At 42.7% G+C, this 24058-nt stretch overlaps 1 protein-coding gene across 1 annotated transcript in view; it reads right to left on the bottom strand.

Annotated features, from left to right (window-relative positions):
- The window catches only part of MAN2C1 (mannosidase alpha class 2C member 1), a 97019-nt gene that overhangs the window by 51789 nt on the left and 21172 nt on the right, over positions 1-24058 (bottom strand). The window contains exons 7-12 of the mRNA XM_077472419.1: positions 18812-18918; positions 15815-15925; positions 13887-13979; positions 10781-10897; positions 7302-7397; positions 3255-3400 (exon numbers count right to left, since the gene is read on the bottom strand). Coding sequence (XP_077328545.1) covers positions 3255-3400; positions 7302-7397; positions 10781-10897; positions 13887-13979; positions 15815-15925; positions 18812-18918 — 670 coding nt within the window. The remainder of the gene's footprint in view (positions 1-3254; positions 3401-7301; positions 7398-10780; positions 10898-13886; positions 13980-15814; positions 15926-18811; positions 18919-24058) is intronic.

The raw sequence follows: 24058 nt of genomic DNA, 5'->3' as shown, positions 1-24058 counted from the left end.
ACATTCCGACGACAAAATCCGTCTGATGTTTTCCGACGGATTTTGGGCCAAACTTGTCTTGCATACACACGGTCGCACAAAGTTGTCGGAAAATCCGATCATACAGAACGAGGTGGTGTAAAACAAGTACGTCGGGAATATAAATGGGCCAGTAGCCAATAGCTTTCGTCTCAAAATTTATTTTGAGCATGCGTGGCACTTTGTCCGTCGGAATTGTCTACACACGATCAGAATTTAAACGATCGGACTTTGTTGTCTGAAAATTTTAGATCCAGCTCTCAAACTTTGTGTGTGTTGGAAATTTGTTGGAAAACTTTGTGTGTTGGAAATTCGGATGGAAAAAGTCCGATGGAGCCCACACACTATCGCATTTTCCGACAACACGATCCGATCGCACCTTTTGGGTCGGAAAGTCCGACTGTGTGTACAGGGCATTACAGCCATTTGGCACTTCAAATACCTCTGAACATCCATCGGAATGCATTTTTTTTTTGCTTACCAAAAATTGCGTCTCAACTCAACTGCCTAGAAACTACCCAATGTACATGTACTGATAAGATAACAGAGGAGCGTTCAGAGGAGCTGAAAAAAACGCCCAACTGCTCCTAAACATCCATTTACTAGCAGCAGTGTACATGAGGTGATAACCCACGTGTGGTTTGAACACTGTTTACATTTGTGGCCACGACTTACGTATTATTGATGCACTTTAAATTAGTGTTTTTTCTCATTTCAATTTTATTTTATTTTTTACACTGTCCCTTTAAAAAAAAAAAAAAAAAAATTTGGTCACTTTTATGTAAGCATCCCTTGTGACAGCAATAGTGACGTGTCAGGTATTTTTTTTTTGGAGGGATCTGGGGTCTATAAGAGCCCAAATCTCTTCTTTGCACTTAAAGGCATTCAAAATGCCAAGTTTGGCTGTTTTAAATACTGACTTTTTTTTTAATCTGGCACCTTTAACGCTCCAGTAAACCAGAAGTGATGTCATGATATCTCTTCATCGTTACTAGATCCGAGACCCGATCAAAGCCAATTTGAGCTTTGTTCCGAGTTTCCAGCCAGGCGGGAGACGTGCCGGCTGGTTGCTTGGTCCTCCCAGTGGGGATGGAAGAGCCCGGGTGAGCCGCAGAAGGCAGCGGGACGACATCCCGCTGCTTGCAATAACAGCAGAGTGGCTGTTTAGCTGCATCGGTTGTTATTACAAGAAAGCCGACCGTCCGCTCTGAAAAAGCTGCAGGCATCACCCCGGTACAACCCCTTGAAGCAGAAGGCCGCATATATGGGTTACGTTGGTGTGAAGGGGTTAAATACTTAAAGTGTCACTAAACCCACATCCTAAAAAAAAAAAAAAAAAAAAAATGGTGTATTACATGCTGTCAGTCACTATGAGATTCATTTTCTGTATTTTGCAAAAAACCTGGTTGCTCCTGCTGCTCTCTATCTCCACCTTCTTTTAATGTCTCCAATTCAGTTGGGGATTTTGCAGTTGTGGCAACTCTGCACATGCTCAGTTTTCTGTGAGTTTCTATGCTGAGCATTTCTTCCCTATCACATCTGAGTAGCCCATGTGACTATAGAGTCACACATGTTGGTGTATACACAGTGGTAAATGACAGCCCACTCCCTCATTCCTTATCCATTCTCACTAACCAGCTAAACACAATGGGGGTGGGATATTACATGTAAATAATGGAGGCTTCACCTCCCTATTACTATAAGAAAGACACAGCCTGGAGGGGAGTGACACAGCCTGTAACTGGCAGAAATCCACCCATGCCATGATATTGCCAAAAAATAATAAAGATTTCATATCAAATGGAGGACTAGAAGCTCCTCCTGTTAAGATTTCCCTGCAAGACAGGCTGGGAAAGATCTGGGTCATGTGACAGCTGTATATCGATTAGGAAAAAGATAGTTTTTTTAATTAAAAAAATTCCAGTGCCATCATCCATATACAGAAATAGAAGGGACGATGTAAATGAAACAGTGTGTGTTTAGTATTAATTTAATTTCATTCTTGCACTGCAGTTCTGGGCTTGTAGCTTTAAAGTACAACGGCAACACTTTTTTATGGATATAGAAGAGAGGGATTAGAACACCTGTCAGATTTTATTGCCGTCTGTATCCCCATCAGAGACATTCACCCTCTCCATTTGTCCTGTTTACCAATATCATTAAAAGTGAAAGTAAAAGAAAATACCACATTTTGGGTTGTTCCCAGAGAAGTAAGAGGGGAAATCTTCCCACGAGGACACTAATTCTAGTAAACTGGGGTTGCCCAAGGGATTACATTAATTTGCAGAGATTTCCTCTCACTTCCTGTTTTGGCTATGGGACAGGAAGTGAGGAGAATACCCCCAATGGCCCACAGATGTCAAAATCTGACAGGGGTTAGGACACTCCCTTAATCTATCGAAAAAAAATAAAAAAAGTTTTGCCTATATAGGCAGTCCCCGGGTTACGAACACAATAGGGACTGAAGGTTTTTCTTAAGTGTCAGTTGTGTGTAAGTCAGAACACTGAATTTTTAAGTGTAACTTCCGCCTGTGCAGAGATATGGGATGTTCCGGGCGCTTCTGGGCATGCAGTTATGTTATCTGGGGCTCTTCTTACCATGCAGTATTGCAGTGTGGGATGTGTCCGGCGCTGCAAGATAGCTGCTCGGAGGTATCCAGGACCCACGTAGAGCACAAGTAGCCAGCATTGAAGTCCGTTCGCAAGTAGGAGTCGTACATAACGCAAATGTGTTTGTAACTCGGGCACTGCCTGTACAGTAGTTCTACTTTAATTCTGCATACACATAGTTACATGCTTGTAAGGTTCCTCTGCATGATCAGTTTTTTTTACTGAACCCTAAAAACAGCTTGTCCATCTTGACCTAAAATGGCCCTATAGTATAATCATGTTTTTGTATGGCCATGGCAGGGACTGACATTAGCAATATGGTATTGACTATATACTTTGAGTACGTAAATTTTTTTATTTATTTTTTTAATTAAAATTTAAAAGGGAAGGGGGGAAATATAGTTTTGTAGGATGCTACCAGGGGACAATAAAGTCTCTATAACCAATTTATAACCTTTATTATTATGGTTTTGTTTGTGTAATTGAGAAGGGTCAATAATCATATCGAATAATGCATCCTTGTTTCAACGATTTTCTGATGAATATTTGAGCATAACATTTTGTATGCGGTTGTGAAATTGTAATAAAAATTATTGTAACCAAAAAAAAAATATTCTCATCCTGACCTGGGCAAGCCATCTGTGTCCTTCATTCTTCTAAACCTTCCCAACATCTTTTCAGTAGGACCTCCACCGCCATCACCAAACCCATAAAGGACAATGCCCGAGTTCACTCGGCCTTTATCACGGTTGTTCTTCACAGTTTTCAGCATCTGAAAAAAAATGTAATATTTCACACAATGTAAACCTTTAAATTCAGTAATCCTTACCAAAATGTTCAGAGATAGCAAGGATAATAGGGATTAAAAGGAAAACAAATCTGGTGGTGCCAATTTGGTGCAGCCAGTTTTTCAAAGAAGTGCATGCATTACTTTTTGTGCGATCTGGGGCAATTTCAGCTCATTCAAATGAATGGCATTAAGGTTGTACTGCAGGTGAATACACAGAAACGCGGACTGCATTCTGGTGTTAACCGCCCCTTACTGTCAGTTCCAATGGCAGGTGAAATTAGGTACTGCAGCTCTGTAATACCCTTCAGGCATAGAGTGCTATATTTGAAACAGATTCACCACACTCATTATTGCTTTCTTCCACTTCTTCTGGGCCCATCACTACAATAGGGATTACTGGTTGGAAGTTAAAGTAGAACTAAAGGCAAAACAACAATTTTATGGATAGAGTAAAGGAGGGTTATAACCCCTGTCAGTTTTAATTTTGCCATCTGTGTCCCATTGGGGAGATTTCCCTTCACTTCCTGTCCCAAAAATAGGAAGCAAGAGCAAATCTCTCCAAACTGAGGGAATCTCTGGTTGTCATCAGGAGCACCAGAGCAATTGTAACAGAGCGATACCCTCTATTACTGTTCCTAACAGGGGCATAGACAACAAAAACTGGCAGGCGTTCTAATCCCTCTCCACTCTATTTTTTGAGGCTCGACTTTTTGTGAAGAGTGTGGTGCTATTATACACTCTCCACGGGCAGTGAGATGGATGAATCCTTCACAGAGGTCATCCCTCACAGCGGGATCTCCCAATCATCCAGGGGCAGAAGATATTCATACAAAATAAAAAAAGAAGCTCCAATAGTGTAATACTGTTAAGGCAGAATTTATTGAAAAAGGAAAGCCAAATGGCTACTTGCAATGTAAAAAATTTGTACATAAAAAAATTTGCACATAAAATAATTTGCCGGGAAAGACAGAACACTCACTCACACTGGGGCGTGACGGCGCCAGTGCGTAGCACCACCTGACATGTTTTGTCACACGTGACGTCCTCCTGGGGCACGTGGCCTGTGGAGGCTAGGTCCTTGCTACCCCGCAGAGGTTATTCTGCTTGCCTGTTTGACCATCCAGTAAGAGTCCCTGACTACTGTATGTGGTATACCACAGAAAACCCTGTATAAAGTCACTTGAAGGTGGAATATACACTTATTTTTGAATTTTTTTTTTCTGTTTACTAAAAAGGACTTATCAGTGATTTCATTATCTATTTTTTGCACATTGCACTTTATGATCCAATGTGTTTATTGTGTCATAGCATTATAAGGAGTGTTTACATCCATAGGACTAGTGCAATTTATTTCGTTTATGTATGTTACCTGGTTTATATCATTTGGTTTTATCACTGCAGTCCTCAGTTCTTATTTCATGTTATATATATATATATATATATATATATATATATATATATATATATATATATATATATATATATATATTAGCGTGGTATATCACTCTTTTTTTATTATACACTCTAAAAAGTCTGTTTTGTGTCTGCATTTCTCACTACTCGCCCCTTGGTCTCTGCGTTTCTACCCTACACGCCCCTTGGGCCCTGTTTTTCTACAGTCAGAATCCACCCAGATGCTTGGACCAAGAGGGGCAGAGAAGAGAGCCAGTGACTGACAGTCACTGCTCTCTGCTCGGAGCAGAGGGTAGAACTGAGCAATCAGAGGTGTTTGATCTCTCAGTTCTCAGTGCAGAGGGGACAGATGCCTCTACCTAGGCGGGTATAAAAAAAATAAAAATTGTAAACCCCGAACTTCCCTTTTAAAGTGCATCTAAACCCAAGAGCAAAACGTGATAGTATTGCAGCTTACCTGCCATTGGATGTGGTAGCTGCATTCGTTTTTTTTTCCCACACTTTTTTCCCCTTTATTTCAACATGATAATCCTGCAATTGATACACTTCCCATACTAGGGTTACTAACTAAACTAAGCAGCATTGTCAATCTAGGAAAAAAAAAAAAAAAAAAAGAGTGTGTTAGGACTAGAAACACTGTGTTAAGAGTACATAACTCCTCCTTCTCTCCTCCATAACAGGGGGATGTGTTTTGTAGTTCACGGAGAGAGCTGGGAGCAGTGCTAACTGATAACGGTCCTAAGGAAGCTCACACTAGTGTGATGCCAGACATTGCATGTGATTCACACCGCATTGTGTGCAGATCACATGCAATGTCTGAAAACTTGTTTTGTAACAGACCAGAGGCAAACAAATATTTATGGTTAGAGTTTACATACACTTTAAGTATTGGCAAGGTTACACTCACTGGCCTTATTACGTACACGTTTAATTGCTAACACAAACTGCTAATCAGCCAATCACATGGCAGCAAATTTTAGGCAGCTAGGCATGCTGATGGCGACTTGCTGAAGTTCAAACTGAGCATCAGAATGGGGAAGAAGGGGGATTAAAGTGACTTTGAACGTAGCATGGTTCCTGGGGCCAGACAGGCTGGTCTGAGCATTTCTGATTTACTGGAATTTTCACGCACAACCATCTCTTGGGTTACAGAGAATGGTCCAAAAAAGAAAAAATATCCAGTGAGTGGCAGTTGTGTGGACGAAAATGCTTTGTTGAGATCAGAGGAGAATGGGCAGACTGGTTTGAGATGGTAGAATGGCAACAGTAACTCAAATAACCCCTTGTTACAACCAAGATATGCAGAATACCATCTCTGAATTAACCTTTAAGCAGATGGGCTACAGCAGAAGAAGATCACACTAGGTGCCACTCCTGTCAGCTAACAGGAAACTGAGGCTACAATTTGCACAGGCTCACCAAAATTGGACAATAGAATATTGGAAAACGTTGCCTGGTCTGATGAGTCTCGATTTCAGCTGCAACATTCAGATGATAGGATCAGAATTTGGCATAAACAACATGAAAGCATGGATCCATCCTGCCTTGTATCAACAGTTAAGGCTGGTGGTGTAATCGTGTGGGGGATGTTTTCTTGGCACACTTTGGGCCCCTTATTACCAATTGAGCATCATATGACTACAGTGTACCCATCGTCTGATGGCGACTTCCAGCAGGATAATCTCAAACTGGTATCTTGAAAATGACAGAGGTCACTGTACTCCAATGGCCTCCACAGTCACCAGACCTTAATCCAATAGAGCAGGGGTCCCCAACCTCCGGGCCGTGGCCCACTACCGGGCTGTGGCCTCCCTGCAGCCGGGCCATGGGTGTGGTGGGGGGCAGGTGGCATGAGAGAGCAAGGCAGGTGGGTGGGTGGATGAGAGAGCCAGGTGGATCAGAGAGGCAGCGCGGGCCTCTTCAATGTCAGAGCTGCGGCGGGGAGCAGAGAGATGGCATCATCTGTCACCGCCCGCCCTCCTCACTGCTCTCCTGCCCTCACTCAGAAATGACCACTGCACAGAGGCCTGCCCCTGTGCTAAATAAACCAGTGCTACCACCAATGTAGTGACAATTAACATCTGGTGGCACTGGAAGGTGACAATCTGCATCTGGTGGCAGGCAGCGTGGCAGGTGACAATCTGCATCTGGTGGCAGGTGACGTGCAAGTGGCAAGCCGAATCTGGTGGCAGGCGACATTGCAAGTGACACGCTCAGGGCTCCCACTGATTCTGTATTATGATGTGCGGAGCTATTTTATACTACAATGTAATAATACGCTTCAATCATCCTGACACCATATCAGCCATGGTGCCCTGATGGTTGAAGAGCCATTGCTCTGACAAATTTCCCGCAAAAATTGCTTACCCCCACGTACCATTATAAACAATCCAATTCCAGCTACATCGCAATTGTCAAACATATGTACATACATGGCATGAAAACATTACACAGAAATTGAGCTACTTACCTCCTCCACTGTGCCCTTCATTCCATAGGAATCCCCTGGGGGAAAGTGAGCCAGAACCTTTGAACCATCAATTCCTGTCCAATGGAAGGTATGATGCTGTAAAGAGGCAGAGTGTTGAATATGAGAAATTCAAGGTATGAAAGCACATAAACAACACAAACATCAACATCATAGCTGTTTTTTTTCCAGTATCCACTGCTAGTCATTTACCCTACCCATAAACGGTGAACACAAATTGAAAAATGTATTTTACTAAGAGAAAAAGGCTAGTTACTACTTTTTGGGAAGAAAACAGTGGGAGTGATTTACTAAAACTGGAGCACACAGAATGTACTGTGCAGCTGTATATAGTAACTATTGTCAAAGCTGAAGTTAGAAGTTGATGGATTGGTTACTATGCACAGCTGCACCAGATGCTGCGTGCTCCAGTTTTAGTAAATCTCCCCCATTATGTCTGCATTACTTTACACAAGAATGCAGCTGAAATACTTTCTGTGGCCACGAAGGAATTATTTAATGAGGGGAGGTCAAAGAAGATCCATTTCCAACATGTGAAATAATATTAAAATATAAATCTATGTGCATAATCAGAATAAGAGTCAACTCATGTTATAAAGCATGCAAGTTATTAAAGCGGGGGGTCCGCCGGGACTCCGAGTTTTTTTTTTTTTTTTTTAAAAGCCAGCAGCTACAAATACTGCAGCTGCTGACTTTTAAAATAGTGACACTTACCTGTCCAGCGCGCCAGCGATGTCGGCACCCGAAGCCGATCTCTAGATCGTCTCTCGAGTGCTGCCGCCGCCATCTTGGGTATGGGAATCAGGAAATGGAGCCTTTCATTTCCCGGTTCCCTAATGCGCATGCGCGAGTCGCGCTGCGCAATAAGGACGGTCCCCGCTGCCTCTGGGATCTGTGTGTTTCCCAGCAGGCAGCGGGGCACTTGCGGAAAGGGGCGGGCACTTGTGGAAAGGGGCGTAATCTACGCCCCTTTCCGCAGAGAGCTATCCCGGAAGTGGGTGCAGATACCTGTACTGTACAGGTATCTGCACCCCCCCTCCCCCCTGAAAGGTGCCAATTGTGACGCCGGAGGAGGGGGGAGGGTTCCGATGAGCGGAACGTCCACTTTAGGGTGGACCTCCGCTTTAATTACTCAAAGATTCACACATAGGACCAATAATCTACATGCAATATTAAATTGGAACTAAACTCTCTCCATTAACTACCATATTTATCGGTGTATAACACACTCTTTTCCCCCTTTAAACTAGGGGTAAAATCGTGTGTGCGTGTTATACGCTGATATCTGCTGCCACCGAGGGGAAGGAGGGGGACGAGCGCTGCCGAAATAGAGCCGGATCTCCTATGTACTCAGCTCAGCTCAGTCACGCTCAGTCCCGCCCCCTGGACGGCTCCTGGCATGGACTGACGTTAGGTTCCTCATAGGATCCAGGCCAAGGGGCGGGACGCCGAGCCAAGCACACAGGAGATCCGGCTCTATTTTGGCAGCGAATGCTACAGGTGGGCACAGGTCAGGCTGCAGATGGGCACAGATCAGGCTGCACTGAAGCTGCAGATGGGCACTATTCTGGGTGCATTGATGCTCCCTGACCATTATTTTGCTTCAAAGTGGTTTATTATTTAAAAAACCTTTTTTTTCCTGAAACTTCCCTCTTAAATTGGGGTGTTTGTTATACGCCAATAAATACAGCATTTTTAATCCTTATGCTGCTAGCATTAGTAATTACATAGGAAGATATATTATATTTGTATTAACTTTTTTTTATTGTTGTCATTTCCTGGTGTCTGGCCTAGGCCAAAATGATGTCATACATCTCAAGACTTCATGGCCTCTTTTTTTTTCCATCTGGGAGGAGGGGGCTTTCTCAGCTATGTACACCATCCTGCCTACTTGCCTGAGCTACAGGCAGATGGATTCCAGAAAATGCTACATGAGTAATCTGCCCTTATTCAAAATGGCGGAAGCTAGAAATGCTAGGAAGGTGCCACCATTCTTTATTATGGTGGTGGTATTCTCATGTTTTTCTGAACTTTCTGTCACACTTTGAATATACCACACTAGAGTTGTACTTTAACTACCAATAATGTTACGGTTATTATTTCCCTATGTACTGCCAGCTTCCGACTGGTCATACAGACCCCGTTGTCTTCATCTGAAAAAAACTCTCTTTCAATAAACATTTGTTAAAGTTGACCTACAGGTAAGCCTAGATTAAGGCTTACCTGTAGGTCCAAGAAATATCTCCTAAACCTACACGGTTTAGGAGATATTTACCCGAAGACAGCCACCTCTGTCTACAGTGCATGCGCCATAGACAGCGGCACGCCGGCGCACTGGGCAGGCCGCAGATCGCGGCTCCCATGCGCATGCGTGGGAGTGACATCATTGCGGCTCCAGTGAATCACAGCGCTGGAGCCGCGAGACCCGGAAGTCGCTCTGGGATACATGGCAGCGGCAAAGAGGAAGACGGAGGACCGCTTCGGGGGCTTCGTTCTCAGGTAAGTTATTCATAATGAGCTAGTATGCTATGCATACTAGCTCATTATGCCTTTGCCTTACAGGGTGCGTTTAAAAAAATAAAATAAAAATGTTTGCCTTTACTTCCTCTTTAAGCAAAAAAACTAATTCAAGGGGGTGTTTTTCAAAGTGATTTCTGAACAGACTAAAGCGACACGGATGGATGGGGGAGTTTATGAATATTAAAAATGAACTAAAAAGCTGAAAAGCTTTTCTAGTTTGTAGTGCTCGGGGACATTTGAATTCTCCTTTAACATGGAGTAATGCAACATTGGGTCACCCCCACAGCACACACAATTTTGTGTTTGAAAGAAAAACAGTCTTTGTTGCACACAGAAACCAGATTCTATAATTTTTTTTAACCCAAACCTCAAAACTATAAAGCGGAGTTCCAGCCTCTTAAAATAATTTTATTTAAAGTCAGCAGCTACAAATAACGTAGCTGCTGACTTTTAATATAAGGACACTTACCTGTCCAGGGATCTTGTGATGTCGGCCCCCCACAGCCAATTCCTCTATTGGCTCACGAGCAGATGCTGGCATAGCAACTAAGGGAAACCAGCAGTGAAGCCTAAAGGCTTCACTACCGGTTTCCTACTGCGCATGCGCAAGTTTCGCTTTGCTTTCTGAATGGCCTGTCATCTTCTGGGACACACACACACACAGGTCCCAGAAGGCAGTGAGGCAAGGAGGAGGGGCCGATCTAAAACTGGAGATGATGTACGTTGCCGCGGCGGTGTAGGACGGAAGTCCTGCTAAAAAAAAAAAAAAAAAAAAAAAGATAAAAAGTTCTCGAATGGATTAAACCTACTTTGATTCTAGCCTGGAACTCCGCTTTAAAGATGCATGTGATCATCTTTTGGAGGAACAGTTTTTTTCTTTTCTATTACTTTTTTTTTTAATAACCAACAAGGTATTAATCTGACATGACGTCATAACTCACAGGAAAAGCATTGACCAGACTCCAGCTCAACTTCTGAGTCAAGAAGCGGTGGATCCCGCAGCCATTCATCAACTGAGGCAGCTGAGCGGAATATCCAAACGTGTCCGGTAACCAAAACTAACAAGAAAGCAAAAAGAAACACAAATCTGGTAACAGTAATGGAACTATAGATCAGCGTTTCTCAACAGGTCATGTTTTCAAGATTTCCCTCAGATGAACCGGCTGTGGTAATTACCAAGGCAGTGAAACTGATAAAATCACCTGTGCAAAATAACGGAAAGCCTGAAAACATGACCTGTTGGGGCGCCTTGAGGACTGGAGTTGAGAAAAACTGCTATAGATAATGCCATGATGGTGCTGAAGTGAAGTGCAGTGAGCCTGTCCTTAGTTTAAAAATCCAATCATGCCGGGTAGCTAGGGAAAAAAATATTTTTGCACATAATTTAATGTTTTAGGTGATCACAGGATTACTTTAAAGTGACACTAAACAATATCCTTATTCTACAAAAATAATCAATATACATCCACTACTTAATGGCCCTGTAATCTATTTTTCAGGAAATCAATTATTATTGTGTTTTTATGTTCCTTTGTAATATCCTGAATGAGCTCCCAAAACTCTCCTTTTTCTCTCCCGCTTCTACTTGTTTGGAACGATCAGCGCACGTTAGTTGCAGTTGAGTCCGGGACCGAAATGTTAAAGGGTGAAACGTTCGGTATCTATTTACTCAACATTATATCATCTTGTATTTAAAAAAATAAATAAAATAAATGGGCATTATATTGTGTTTGTACACATTAAATACATTAAAGTTAATTTGTGTTTTAAAAATGGCTGCACAAATATTATGAAACAAAAAAAAATTTGAACCAACATAATTTTATTCTCCAGGGTCTCTGCTTTTAAAAGTATATAATGTTTTAAAGTAGTTTTCTAGCAAAAAAAAATAAAATAAAAAAAAATGCAGATTTTAACATGTATGCGAGAAATGTCAGAATTGGCCCAGTTTTGAAGTGGTTAAATATTAAATTGGTTCTAAGTCTGAAGGTTTTTACCTTCATGCACTCTATGGTAAAACACCTTCTGTATGCAGCGCCCCCCTTCCCCAGTCCCCCAATCCTTGCCAGAGTCCCTTCCATTCCAGTAATGTTCACGATAGCCTCGGCTGTCTCAAGACTGTTCCTCCTCATTGGCCGAGACAGCAGTAGGACCCCATTGGCTCCCACTGCTGTCGATCACAGCCAGTGAGCCAATGAGGAGAGGGCGCGGAGCGGGGCGGGGCAGAGCCACAGCTCCATGTGTCTTATGGATGCATAGAGTAGCAGTTTAGGAGTGAGCATGCAGCAGTGCCCCCAGGGAAAGCGGCTTTCTCTGGGGGCACTGCTCGAGGAGCCAAGAGCGCCGGCAGGGGGCCCGTAAAGAAGTGGACTGGGGCTGCTCTGTGCAAAACCACTGCACAGAACAAGTAAATATAACCTGTTTTTTTTTGTTTTGTTTTTTAAACTAACAAAGAAAGCTTTTATACCCCTTTAAGTCCAAATATGCTTTGAAATGTATACAGCGAGAGAAGCCTGCATGTTAAGTACATTAGTTTTACACCCAAGCATAGCTGTAGTGCCCCAGTTCACCTCACTGCTTTTAGTTGTTCATTTAGTGAATTATGACCCCCTTTTACTTACTGCGCACTAATCACATTTAAAAGGGCTGAATCTGACTGGTGAAATGTCAGTGCAGAAAAGGGAAATTGCAGAGTATATGTTCAGGGTGTCCCCAGGATTTCTCTGGATTTGGGTGTGATGAATGGTCTTTGAATTTAGCAAAGCTGCCAATCTTTCCCAGAGACCATAAGCAGTTTTTTTAATGGATTTCATATTCTGAAAATTCTCTCTAAATATTTCAGGGGCTGCAATGGTGAGATATTCCTGCCAGATTCCTAGTAGCATCATTAACAGCTTGCCTCTATTCCATAGGAGTAGAAAGGTAGCCATACAATAATGGTATCATGCCAACCTGCTTTAGAGTCTACATGTAATGTAAACATATCATTGGCACATTCAACTGGTAAAGAATGGCATGTCTGTTATGGCCCTATGGCAGTCCTCAAATTTTACACTCGCCTACCCGCATTGTTTCTGGCAAGGAGCTGGGCTGCCTGGGAGTGGGGGCGAGTACCGCTGGCATGCGGGGTTGAACAGGAGCCGATCTCCCAGTGATCGCCCCAGGGGAAGAGAGCATGGAGGAAGAGAAACGGCACTGGATCACAGAGCGGGATAGCCCGCTTGTTACAGCTTACATTACTATTGCCGTCTGCTCATGGTTACACACTGCCCCACCTCCTGACCTGTGCCTGTGATAGACAATACGCCGGTCCAATGCTGGGATGTATTCTGTCTATCACAGGCATGGGATCAGGAGTGCTGTGTGTAATCATGAGCAGGAAATTCTAATGTAAGCTGTAACGGGGCTATCCCGCTCTGTACTCCGGCGGCTCTCCTCTTCCTCCAGTCTCTCTTCCCTGTGATGATCCTCTGCACAGGTGAGCTGAGGCTGCAATGGTGGGCACAGGTGAGCTGAGGCTGCAATGGTGGGCACAGGTGAGGCTGCATTGCTGGGCAAAGGTAAGGCTGCACTGATAAAGTTGTTGATAAATATTTATTTTTGTACCTCAATTCCGCATAAAACATTTAAGTGTAATTTGATGAGATAATTTATGAGGGCATGTTTATGGGAGGAATTAGGGGCGGTGCAGGGTATGGATTGGGTGGGGCAACTGGTGGCAAGTAACCCTTAAGACCTGGCTAGTAGCTCAGGACTTTTGAACCCTGCCTTATGGGACGAGTCAGACTACTACAGGGACACATTGTCACTGGAATCCCCAAGAGATTTATGAAGTAATTTAGTGGTTAAACCAGTGTTGGTTGGAGTTGGTCTTTAGTTGATTTAATATTTAATCCCATTTAATCTACCTTGTGCAGTGCCCTCAATATAATAAGGGCCAATACTGTTCAATACAAGATGTACAAAAACTAATCATTTTAAACTTCCAGGTAACACTATTCCAACATTCCACATATCAAGACCACTTTCCCATGACATGCATCTAACCTCTGAGCACATCTCGCCAAACTCCTCCTGGAAGAAGTACTGGCCCAGAAGAAACTGGCGAACCATCGACTCACCGCTGGGAAGGTTTCCATCCTTTGGAACAAAAGAGTAGACTATGAATCCTTGGGAATTTAGGCAGAATACAAGCAATCCAAATATAAAGCAATACAGAGATTCTTCAAAAACAGATATGTGTGCAAATTCAAGTCCCTCATTAAAAATAAAATGTATGTAGTGATTATACTGTACATATGATAGGAAAATATACTCCCAGAAGAGTGGTTCCCATCATTATCAGATCCCACCTCTACAATTCCATAGTAGTAGTAAGTGCAGGTTTTCAATAGCCACATGGAAGTGTCACTCAACGAGTGTTAGCAGCAATGGATAATAACACCCCCCCCCCCCGACTCAAATGATGGGGCACTATTCCTCCCAATGACACCAACACAGGGGCCCAATGACGCCAATGTTGGGGCACAATTCCTTTCAGTAATACCAATAATGGGGCACAATTCCTCCCACCGAAACAAATGATGAGGCACTATTCCTCCCACTGATCTTGGGACCCTTTCTACTCCCAATGGACACAGTCTGGCCCCCCTAAAATCTGAAGGACAGTAAACTGGCCCTTTGTTTAGAAAGTTTGGAGACCCCCTACCCTACACCAAAGTAGAAAGTCTGGAGAAAAAAAAATAATTAGCCCACCTTAAGATAAGTTATTTCTCCATCTTTCCTGCATGGAAAAGTACTTTATTATAGGTTGGTGCAATTATCAGTGACAATTAGGATTAGGAAAAAGGTAATAAGTCTTTATTAAAGAGGAAGTAAACCCTGGTGAGTTTACTTCCTCTTTCATTCCCTGCAAAGCATAATGGACTACTATGCATCGCATAGTAGTCCATTAGGTGTCACTTACCTGACACAGGAGCCAGCGAAGTCACCGCTGTCCCCTGTAGTTCGGCACATCCATCGTCTTGGTGGGGTCTCGCAACTCCGCCGCTGTCATTCGGCGAAGCCGCGATGACGTCACTCCCACGCATGCGCACGGGAGCCGAGACGCGCGGCATCTTCGTCATAGAGGATGCCACGTTCAGTGCACCTGCACGCCGCTGTCTACGGCGCATGCGCCATAGACAGCGGTGCCCGTCTTCGGGCAAATATCTCCTAAACCGTATAGGTTTGGGAGATATTTCTTGGACCTACAGGTAAGCATTAATCTAGGCTTACCTGTAGGTCAAAGTGGTTTGTAAGGGTTTACAACCACTTTAAAGCTGTCATATAACAAATGGGCTTCCTTAGAAATACTAACTAACTGTCTGTCTTCAGTACATTCTTAGCTCTTGACCTGGAGCAAGACTGCGAGTCAGTAACTCAAAAAGCACCAATGCCTGAGGGATAACAAGACATTTTTCAAAAGGGCATTCGCCCTTTTTCCCCATGACAGGTTTCCTTTAACTGATAAACTTCATTTACAAAACAAATTTCTCTGGATTAATTTCACCTTTCTCATAATATGGCAAGTGTGTAAAAACAATTCCCAAGATCACCTTAATAAGGAGGCAAAGTTCTCAGAACTTATTTTAAATAAATAAAATTGTGACAAATATATTTGACCTTTAATAGTATTGACCTATTCATGGAGAAACAGCACATAGTGGTACCAAGAGTAAACAAGCTACAAATTAATAGCAAGTTCTGATATTAATTTAGTAAATTCAACAATAACAGTAACATTCAGTGACAGAGAAGTTCTAGGTGGTCAACTGCAAAGGTTAGAATTTATATGATCTTAGAAAAGCTCTTGTTCCACATTTACAGGCCTATTTGTTGTTTATGAATGTTTACATCAAGCTTTTCTATATATGTATGTATAGAATGGGTATTCTGGAATATGTAAAAAGTGATGAAACAAGCCATGATTTTACCATCTCTACCCATGTGCCACCAACAGGAATGAACTGACCACGCTTGACATACTTCTTAATCTGCGAGTATAACCCAGGATAGTGCGATTTCACCCATTCCAGCTGCTGGGCCTGTGAAATTGGAAAAATACTATTAATGTCACTGTTTAGGGTTGATACATTTCACCGCACATTAAACTTCTTTATTATTTTTCCTATAATTTTATGTATTCTAGAAAGTGCTGTGACTTTTACTGACTAAGTACACCCCTTAATGAAAGCAGTATTCTCTGACCGCAATGGCCATCTTCTAAGTTATCATCTTACCTTCCATCACAAAGGCTCAGTGTTTTATCTTGCCAATAAGCTTTTGATGTGGATTCTGTGGTTTCCTGAGGATTCCTCACAGTCCTCCATAGATGGTTGGCAAATCCTTGTCTCATCGGAGAATTTGCTTTTAGCATTCAGAAACATAGCAAGGAATTATAAACCTCTATACACCGATCAGCCATACCTTTAAAACCACTGAAAGGTTATGTAATCAACATTGATTATCCCATTACAATGGCACCTGAAAGTTGTGGGATATATTATGCCGCAAGTAAACATGCTGTCCCTGAAGCTGAGGTGTTGAAAAGCAGAAAAAAAAATGGGCATCGCATTTTGAGGTGTATGGGGTGGCGTAGCTGCAATTCATTCAGGATGCCCATGCTGACCCATGACCATAGCCAAAAGTGTCTACAACGGGCACACGAGCATCAGATCTGGATGACAGAACAATGGAAGAAGGTGGCCTGGTCTGTTGAATCACGTTTGCTTTTACATCATGTGTATGGCTAGATAAATGTGCCTCTTAAATGTGGAAGGAATGGCACCAGGATGCAGCATAGGTAGAAGACAAGCTGGCAGAGGCAGTGTGATGCTTTGGGAAATGTTCTGCTGGGGAAACCTTGGCTCCTGACATTCATGTAGATGTTACTTGACACATACCACCAACTAAACGTTGTTGCTGACCAAGTATACCCCTTAATTGAAGCAGTATTCCCTGATGGCAGTGGTCTCTTTAAGCAGAATAACTTCCCTTCTGTCACACTGAAAAAACGGTTCAAGAATGGTTTGAGGAACGCAACGATGCGCTTGAGGTTTAGACTTAGTCTCTAAATACTTATTTCACTCATTAAAATGCAAATCAATTTATAACTTTTTTTGAAATGCGTTTTTATAGATATTTTTGTTGTTATTCTGTCTCTGACTGTTAAAATAAACCTACCATTAAAATTATAGACTGGGATTTTTTTTTTGTCAGTGGGTGAACGTACAAAATCAGCAGTGGATCAAATACTTTTTTCCTTCACTGTACGTAGTAAGCAAAGTATCCCATCGCTGAGACTTTCATTACCAGCATATATAATTATGATTACTATACTGTGCAGATTACATATACACATTATATGATGGGGAATTGTTAGAAGTTTAAGTTCACAAGTAAATGGAGTGCTGTACAAAGGCTTTTTAGAACCAATGGTTTTAGTACAAAATGATACATAAAACAATGATTTTATTAATATGAAGTTAATGTGGTTCTTTTTGACTAGCACCTTTAGGGTTCATAATCATGGACTAAAATAAGTATTATGCCTAGCAGAAATCTCCTTGCACTTTCCCCACCCGTGGACCTGCATACAGCCTGCCATACAAGTGAATGGCTGCACTCTTGTAAACGCTGAAGCTTCTTTGAAAGTTCCCTGTCCGGAAAAATGTTTGACACGCATGCTTAGGTTAAAGCTAATGCAAAAAAAGCATGAGAATTTACAATAGTACAGTCATGTAGAGCTTTTGACCTATACAGCAGGCTGCATGCGAAATGTGTGGCTCAGTGAGCCCCGAAACGCCTATTTTAGCCCGTGTGCACAAAGCCTCAGGCTCGGTTCACACTGCCATAAATGGGGATCCAACTTGTGAGTCCACAAGGAGCATGAAATGTGAAATCCCATGTTAGTCAATGAGAGCTGTCTGAGAGCCTTTTCACACTGACAGCGCGGGGGTGTTGGTGGTAAAGTGCCTCTAGAACTAGCAGCACTTTAAAGTCATTTTAGAGGTGCTTATTGGCCAATAGTGGGGCACTTTTAACCACCCGGCAGCGGCCAAATAAAGGGATAAAAGTGCCACTGCCGAGGCGATTTGGTGGTGCTGCCCATTGATTTCAATAGGCAGGGGCGCTTTAGGAGCAGTGTATACACCTCAAAAGAAGCCGCTTGCAGGACTTTTTGACGTCCTGCCAGCGCAGTGCCCCAATGTGAAAGCACTTGGGCTTTCACACTGGGATTGCAGATGAGGCATTTTTCAGGCGCCCGAAAAACACCTCCAGTGTGAAAGGGGTCTTAATTAGCACTACTGATGTAGCTCCGACTTTAAAAAAGGTTCCTGTACTACTTCAGGGTGACTTCTATCTGACGTGTGCCCATAGACTATAATGGAAGTCACCTCCAAGTCAGATCTATATTGATATGATTTGGATCCGACATTACAGGAAGATTACCCAGGCATTCCCGAAAGTAGCTTCTAAAGTCGCATCAAAGTAGTACTCAAGTCGCCTGGCAAAGTTGTATCATGGGTCTCGGCAGTGTGAACCGAGCCTAACCCCAGGTTCACACTGAGCTGCAAGAATGAAGCTGTGCGGGTTCCGCTGAACTCTCATGATTTCACTCCCACATGTCAGTCCCGATTTCACAAACATCTGTGCGGGTTTCTGCATAGATGTCAAAGGAAAACACCCCCCGAAATTGCAAAAAAAAAAAATAGTACAGAAACTTTTTTAATTTGGTGCAGCGGCGCAAGTTCGGCGTCGCACCAATCAGGATGGTGTCATTGTCGGCAATTGCTGCCGACTTGTTAAAGGTGATAGCCAATAATGGGAGGAGTGGGTGTACAAAGAAGTCTGAATGATGGATTCGATCAGTAATAACAGCTGAACAGATGGCTGATGAATATGATGGATAAAACCCAAGAGAGATTTACCTGAGAGCATGTAAAAGTAAAGTCTGGATTGGATGCCATCAGCTGTACCGCGGTTACCCAGCTGCGAGCACATTTTCTTATGGTTTCTTTATATGGCCACAGCCATGCTGTAACAGAATTTCAGAAAAAGATGTATATTATTGCACAGAACAGCTCACAACTACAGTTTCAAGCAGTGTGTATAAGAAGACAATGATGGTCCTGCTCTATAAGAACGAGTAATTCCTGCCTGCATGGTATAGAAGAGATGATAGATATATGTGGGGTTAATTTACTAAAACTGGAGAGTGCACAATCTGGCGCAGCTTTGTATGGTAGCCAATCAGCTTCTAACTTCAGCATGTTCAATTGAGCTTTGACAAAAAAAAAAACAACTGGAAGCCGATTGGTTTCTATGCTGAACTGCACCAGGATTTTGCACTCCCCAGGTTTAGTAAATGAACCCCACAGAGTCTTCTGGTATATTTGGAGCAACCACTTATTTTCATCATTCAATGAAGGAAATATAAAGATCTGCAGCAATGTAAGTCAATGTTGAGAAATGAGAACAGAAAGTACCTAAAGAATCAGATATTTTAACAAAGACATACAAAGTGCTAAAACCAATTAGAACTACATTACCAAACTACGTAAACCTGACTACTAGATGAATCTGCATATAGCTGCACAGCGGTCACTTTTTTGGTGGTACTAATTATTCCCCCCCCCCCCCCCGCATTTTACATCACATCCAGGATGATACATTCATATTGGAACATCTATTCTTTTGCACATTAAGCCTATCTTGGGGTTTGCTATGAATTCGCCCCATATGGCTCAGCCAGGGCCGTCTTTAATATTGATTGGACCCTGGGGAAAAAAAATTTGCCCCCCTCCATGCAGTTTAGCTCTCCATCTGCTTTGAGATATATAATAAAAAGCAGCAAGACTCAAAATCAGTTTACTGGATCAGATCAGACAGCGATTGCGTTTGGTTGCCAGAGGTTACAGGGTATCATTACCACTCACTGACTGTTTGCTAGAGGTTACAGCACATAATTTCTGTTTGTTAATTGGTTGCTAGAGATTACTGTACATCAATACTGCTCATTGATTGGTTGCTATAGGTTACTGTACATCATTGCTGCTTATTGATTGGTTGCTAGAGGTTACAGCACATCATCTCCTCACTTCCTGCACACCATGGACTGGGGAGATGAGGGGGCCCATTAATAGACATTAAACTCCTAGGGATCCTAGGACTCAGATCAGTGGCAGTGCAGACTTTCAAGCATACCCCTTCACCTCCCCAGTGGGCAGCATTCAGTATAGGTGATGCTGGATATGACCTCAGGGGGGGAATGATATACATATGAATACCGCCTCTATTTACATATGAATCCTGCCGGTCTGCCCCTATTTACATATGACTGTCATCACTATTTGCATGTCAATGTCGGTATTTACATATAAACACAGGTCTGCAGGTGAGTCATCTGTACACAACAATAGGGCAGAGCTGGGCATTAGTAACAGAACTTCACACTGAGATATCAGGACACAGCACGGGACTAAAACCTCAAGGAACAAGGGAAATCAAATTGGTATAGTTTCCAAGTATGAGGCAGATGCTTTGGGCCCCACAGCAATTACAGGGCCCAGGGCAGCTGCCCCTTTTGCCCTGCCTTAAAAACGGCCCTGGGCTCAGCTTCTAATCCAGCGAGTTCTTTGTATGCTAGGGTATTTAATATGGTCTTCACCAGTTCTCCAAATACTGACTTATCTCATAAGATGCAAGCTATAGTACTCCTGAAGAATTACTTCATATGGGGGTCAATACACTAATTCAGAGATCTGCACTAATTGATAAAATACCCAATATATTTTTTAGTTAAAATAACTCATGCTGTATTCATCTCAAAAGTAGTCAAATCACTCAAAAAAAAAAAACACATTATTTACGTTGCCCAGAAATGCCCAGAAGCGAAAGCTCTGTTTATCTGCCTCTATCCCCCCCCCTCCGCTGCCACATTTGCCACCTTTCGTGGGGGAGCGGGTACCTGGTTTTGATAGGCAACCGCTCCCATATCCGGCTCCCTGCATTAGGGAGCCACAAGGCCTCACAGCCAGTTAAAATTAGATTTGGGAAACTTAAAATTAATAAGTTACAGGGACCAGATGGCTTGCATCCGAGTGTACTTGGGGAGCTCAGTCAAGTAATTGACAGACCATTGGTCATAATTTTTACTGACAGTCTACTGACTGGAACCAGCTGATTGGCTTTTCTCCAATGTAGCACCAATATTTAAAAAGGGACCAAAATACATCCCTGTAAACACTTGGAGGGGATGATAATGGGCTATATACAAGATTTTAGTAATGAGAATGGTATCATTAGCAGTAATCAGCATGGATTCATGAATAATTGTTCTTGCCAAACCAATCTATTAACCTTCTATGAGGAGATGAGCTGCCATCTAGATAAAGGAAGGCCCGTAGATGTAGTATATCTGGATTTTGCAAAAGCATTTGACACAGTTCCCCATAAACGTTTACTTTACCACATAAGGTCTATTGGCATGGACCATAGGGTGAGTAGAGTACATGGATTGAAAACTGGCTACAAGGGCAAGTTCAGAGGGTGGTGATAAATGGGGAGTACTCAGAATAGTCAGGGGTGGGAAGTGGGGTCCTCCAGGGTTCTTTTCTGGGACCAATCCTATTTAATTTGTTCATAAACGACATGAAGGATGGAGTAAACAGTTCAATCTCTATATTTGCGCACAATACCTTCTCCGCAGGATGTGGAAACCTTGTAAAAATGTCACAAATGAATAAGGTGGGCAACTACATGGCAAATGAGGGTCAATGTAGATAAATGTAAAAATGCATTTGGGTGGCAAAAATATGCATGCAATCTACACATGGGGGGAGGGGGGGACTACAGGGGAGTCTATAATGGAAAAGGACCTGGGGGTCCTAGTAGATGATAGGCTCATCAATGGCATGCAATGCCAAGCTGCTGCTAACAAAGCAAGCAGAATATTGGCATGCATTAAAAAGGGGATCAACTCCAGAGATAAAACGATAATTCTTCCGTGCTGCAAGCCTCTGGTCCGGCCGCACCTAGCGTATGCCATCCAGTTCCAGGCACCAGTCCTCAGGAAAAACATACTTGAAACGGAGCAAGCACAGAGAAGGGAAACAAAGCTAATAAAGGGTCTGGAGGATATTAGATATGAGGAAGGTTGCGAGCACTGAACTTGTTCTCTCTGGAGAAGAGACGATTGAGAGGAGATATGATTTCAATTTACAAATACCGTACTGTTGACCCCACAATAGGGAATAATACTTTTTCACAGCAGGGGGTTTAACAAGACTTGTGGCCACTCATTAAAATAAGAAAAGAGGTTTAACCTTAAACTATGTACAGGGTTCTTTACTGTAAGAGCGGCAAGGATGTGGAATTCCCTTCCACAGGTGGTGGTCTCAGCGGGGAGCATTGATAGTTTCAAAAAACTATTAGATAAGCACCTGAACGACCGCAACATACAGGGATATACAATGTGATACTGACATATAATCACACACATAGGTTGGACGTGATGGACTTGTGTCTTTTTTCAACCTCACCTACTATGTAACAATGCATCAGAGGAAAAAATAAATACACACTGAAATACTGTACTAAGAAGCCGTACTTTCATTCACAGAACCATCTCCCTCTGCTGAAATGTTACAATTTATTTTAATTTCTGAGCTCAGAGCAGAACATTTCCACAGCGATACATTGTATACTTTTCATTTACTGGCCAGTGCAGGAGTTCTAGGCCGAAGACTAGGCCGAAGCCTCGGCCTCGCCTAAAAGCTCCTGCCCGCATCTCCTCAGGACCCACGCTGTGCCCATCAAAAAAAAAAAAAAAGGATTTGAATCATGAATCAAGTTTTTTTTTTTTTTTAAATCGCTTTTTTGTTTTGTTTTTGAGAAAATCGCCCAGCTCTAGTTACCTTTAGTGAATTGACCCCATGGTGTTTTAAAACATTTAAAATATACTTGTAGATATCAGAACTATACTAAACCAGCATCAGGGCCATAACATCTACTTTCTCAGGTCGGCCCCAGAAAACGAAAGTTCAGGTTGTTCTACTATGTGGACTGTGCTCACAGCTCCTATGGCCACTCAGGGGTACTGACCTTTTTACCCCGCTATACTAGCCACAAAGTTGGGTGGGTGGCCTCAAGAGCCAACAGAAAAGTGCAGACAGGGAAGAATACAACGCAGGGAGGAAAATGTGAAGCGGGTTTAATAAAGCAAGTTGTATTGTTTCAGGATTCTGAGTCCAGTGCTTAGGTATAGGCACTAGCAGGTGCATGGGAGATCATCCCATTGCTGGTTTAGTATGACACTAGAGCCCACAGGTTGGATTTAAAATCATAGAAATAAATAAAAGTGCAGCGCTTACCACTAGGTGAATTCTCATATAACTAAGTATAAATGAATAAACTTTCGTAAAGAACCTAAATGTTAGTGAATCCAAATATAGTGAAATCAATAGTGAAAAGTGTTTTCAAAAAATTAGTTGTCAAAATAAAAAACCAACAATCATCTAAAACTCAAAAGTCCAGTACACTTAAACATGTGAAAAAATCTCAAAAGTGTATAATAGTGTCCTATATAAGTTAAAGGGGTTGTAAAGTAAAAATTTTTATTTTTTTAAAATAACAAACATGTTATACTTACCTCCACTGTGCAGCTCGTTTTGCACAGAGTGGCCCCGAACCTGCTCTTCTGGGGTCCCTCGGCGGCTGTCTCTGCTTCCTCCCGCAGGTGCTTCTCACGTTAATGCGAGCTCCCTCGCATTGGTGAGAAGCACTGCGGGCGCGCTCCCGTGATACAGCCGGCGGCTATAGCCGCTCGCTGTATCACAAGGCCCCGCCCCCCGGCGCGCTGCGTCATTGGATGTGATTGACAGCAGCGCGAGCCAATGGCTGCGCTGCTTTCAATCCATCCACTCCAGCCAATCAGCGGCCAGGCTGAGCGGCGAAGAGGACGGCGGGGGCGAGCGCGGGATTTTCGAGGGGTCAGGTAAGTAAAACGGGGGGACTGGGGGCGCCGGCAGTGTGAGATGTTTTTTTCACCTTAATGCATAGAATGCATTAAGGTGAAAAAACATTTACCTTTACAACCCCTTTAACAAAAAAAATGTAGTTAATCCTGTTTGTTCAGAAAATAGTGCTTGACCACGTGGACCCTTCACAGCTACAAA

This window comes from Lithobates pipiens, unplaced genomic scaffold (genome assembly GCF_037356315.1).
Source record: "Lithobates pipiens isolate NorthernLeopardFrog02 unplaced genomic scaffold, aLitPip1_a1.2 Scaffold_8, whole genome shotgun sequence".
Lineage (NCBI taxonomy): Eukaryota > Metazoa > Chordata > Amphibia > Anura > Ranidae > Lithobates > Lithobates pipiens.
The sequence above is the reverse complement of the archived record's forward strand: the minus strand, read 5'-3'. Positions and strand labels throughout refer to the sequence as shown.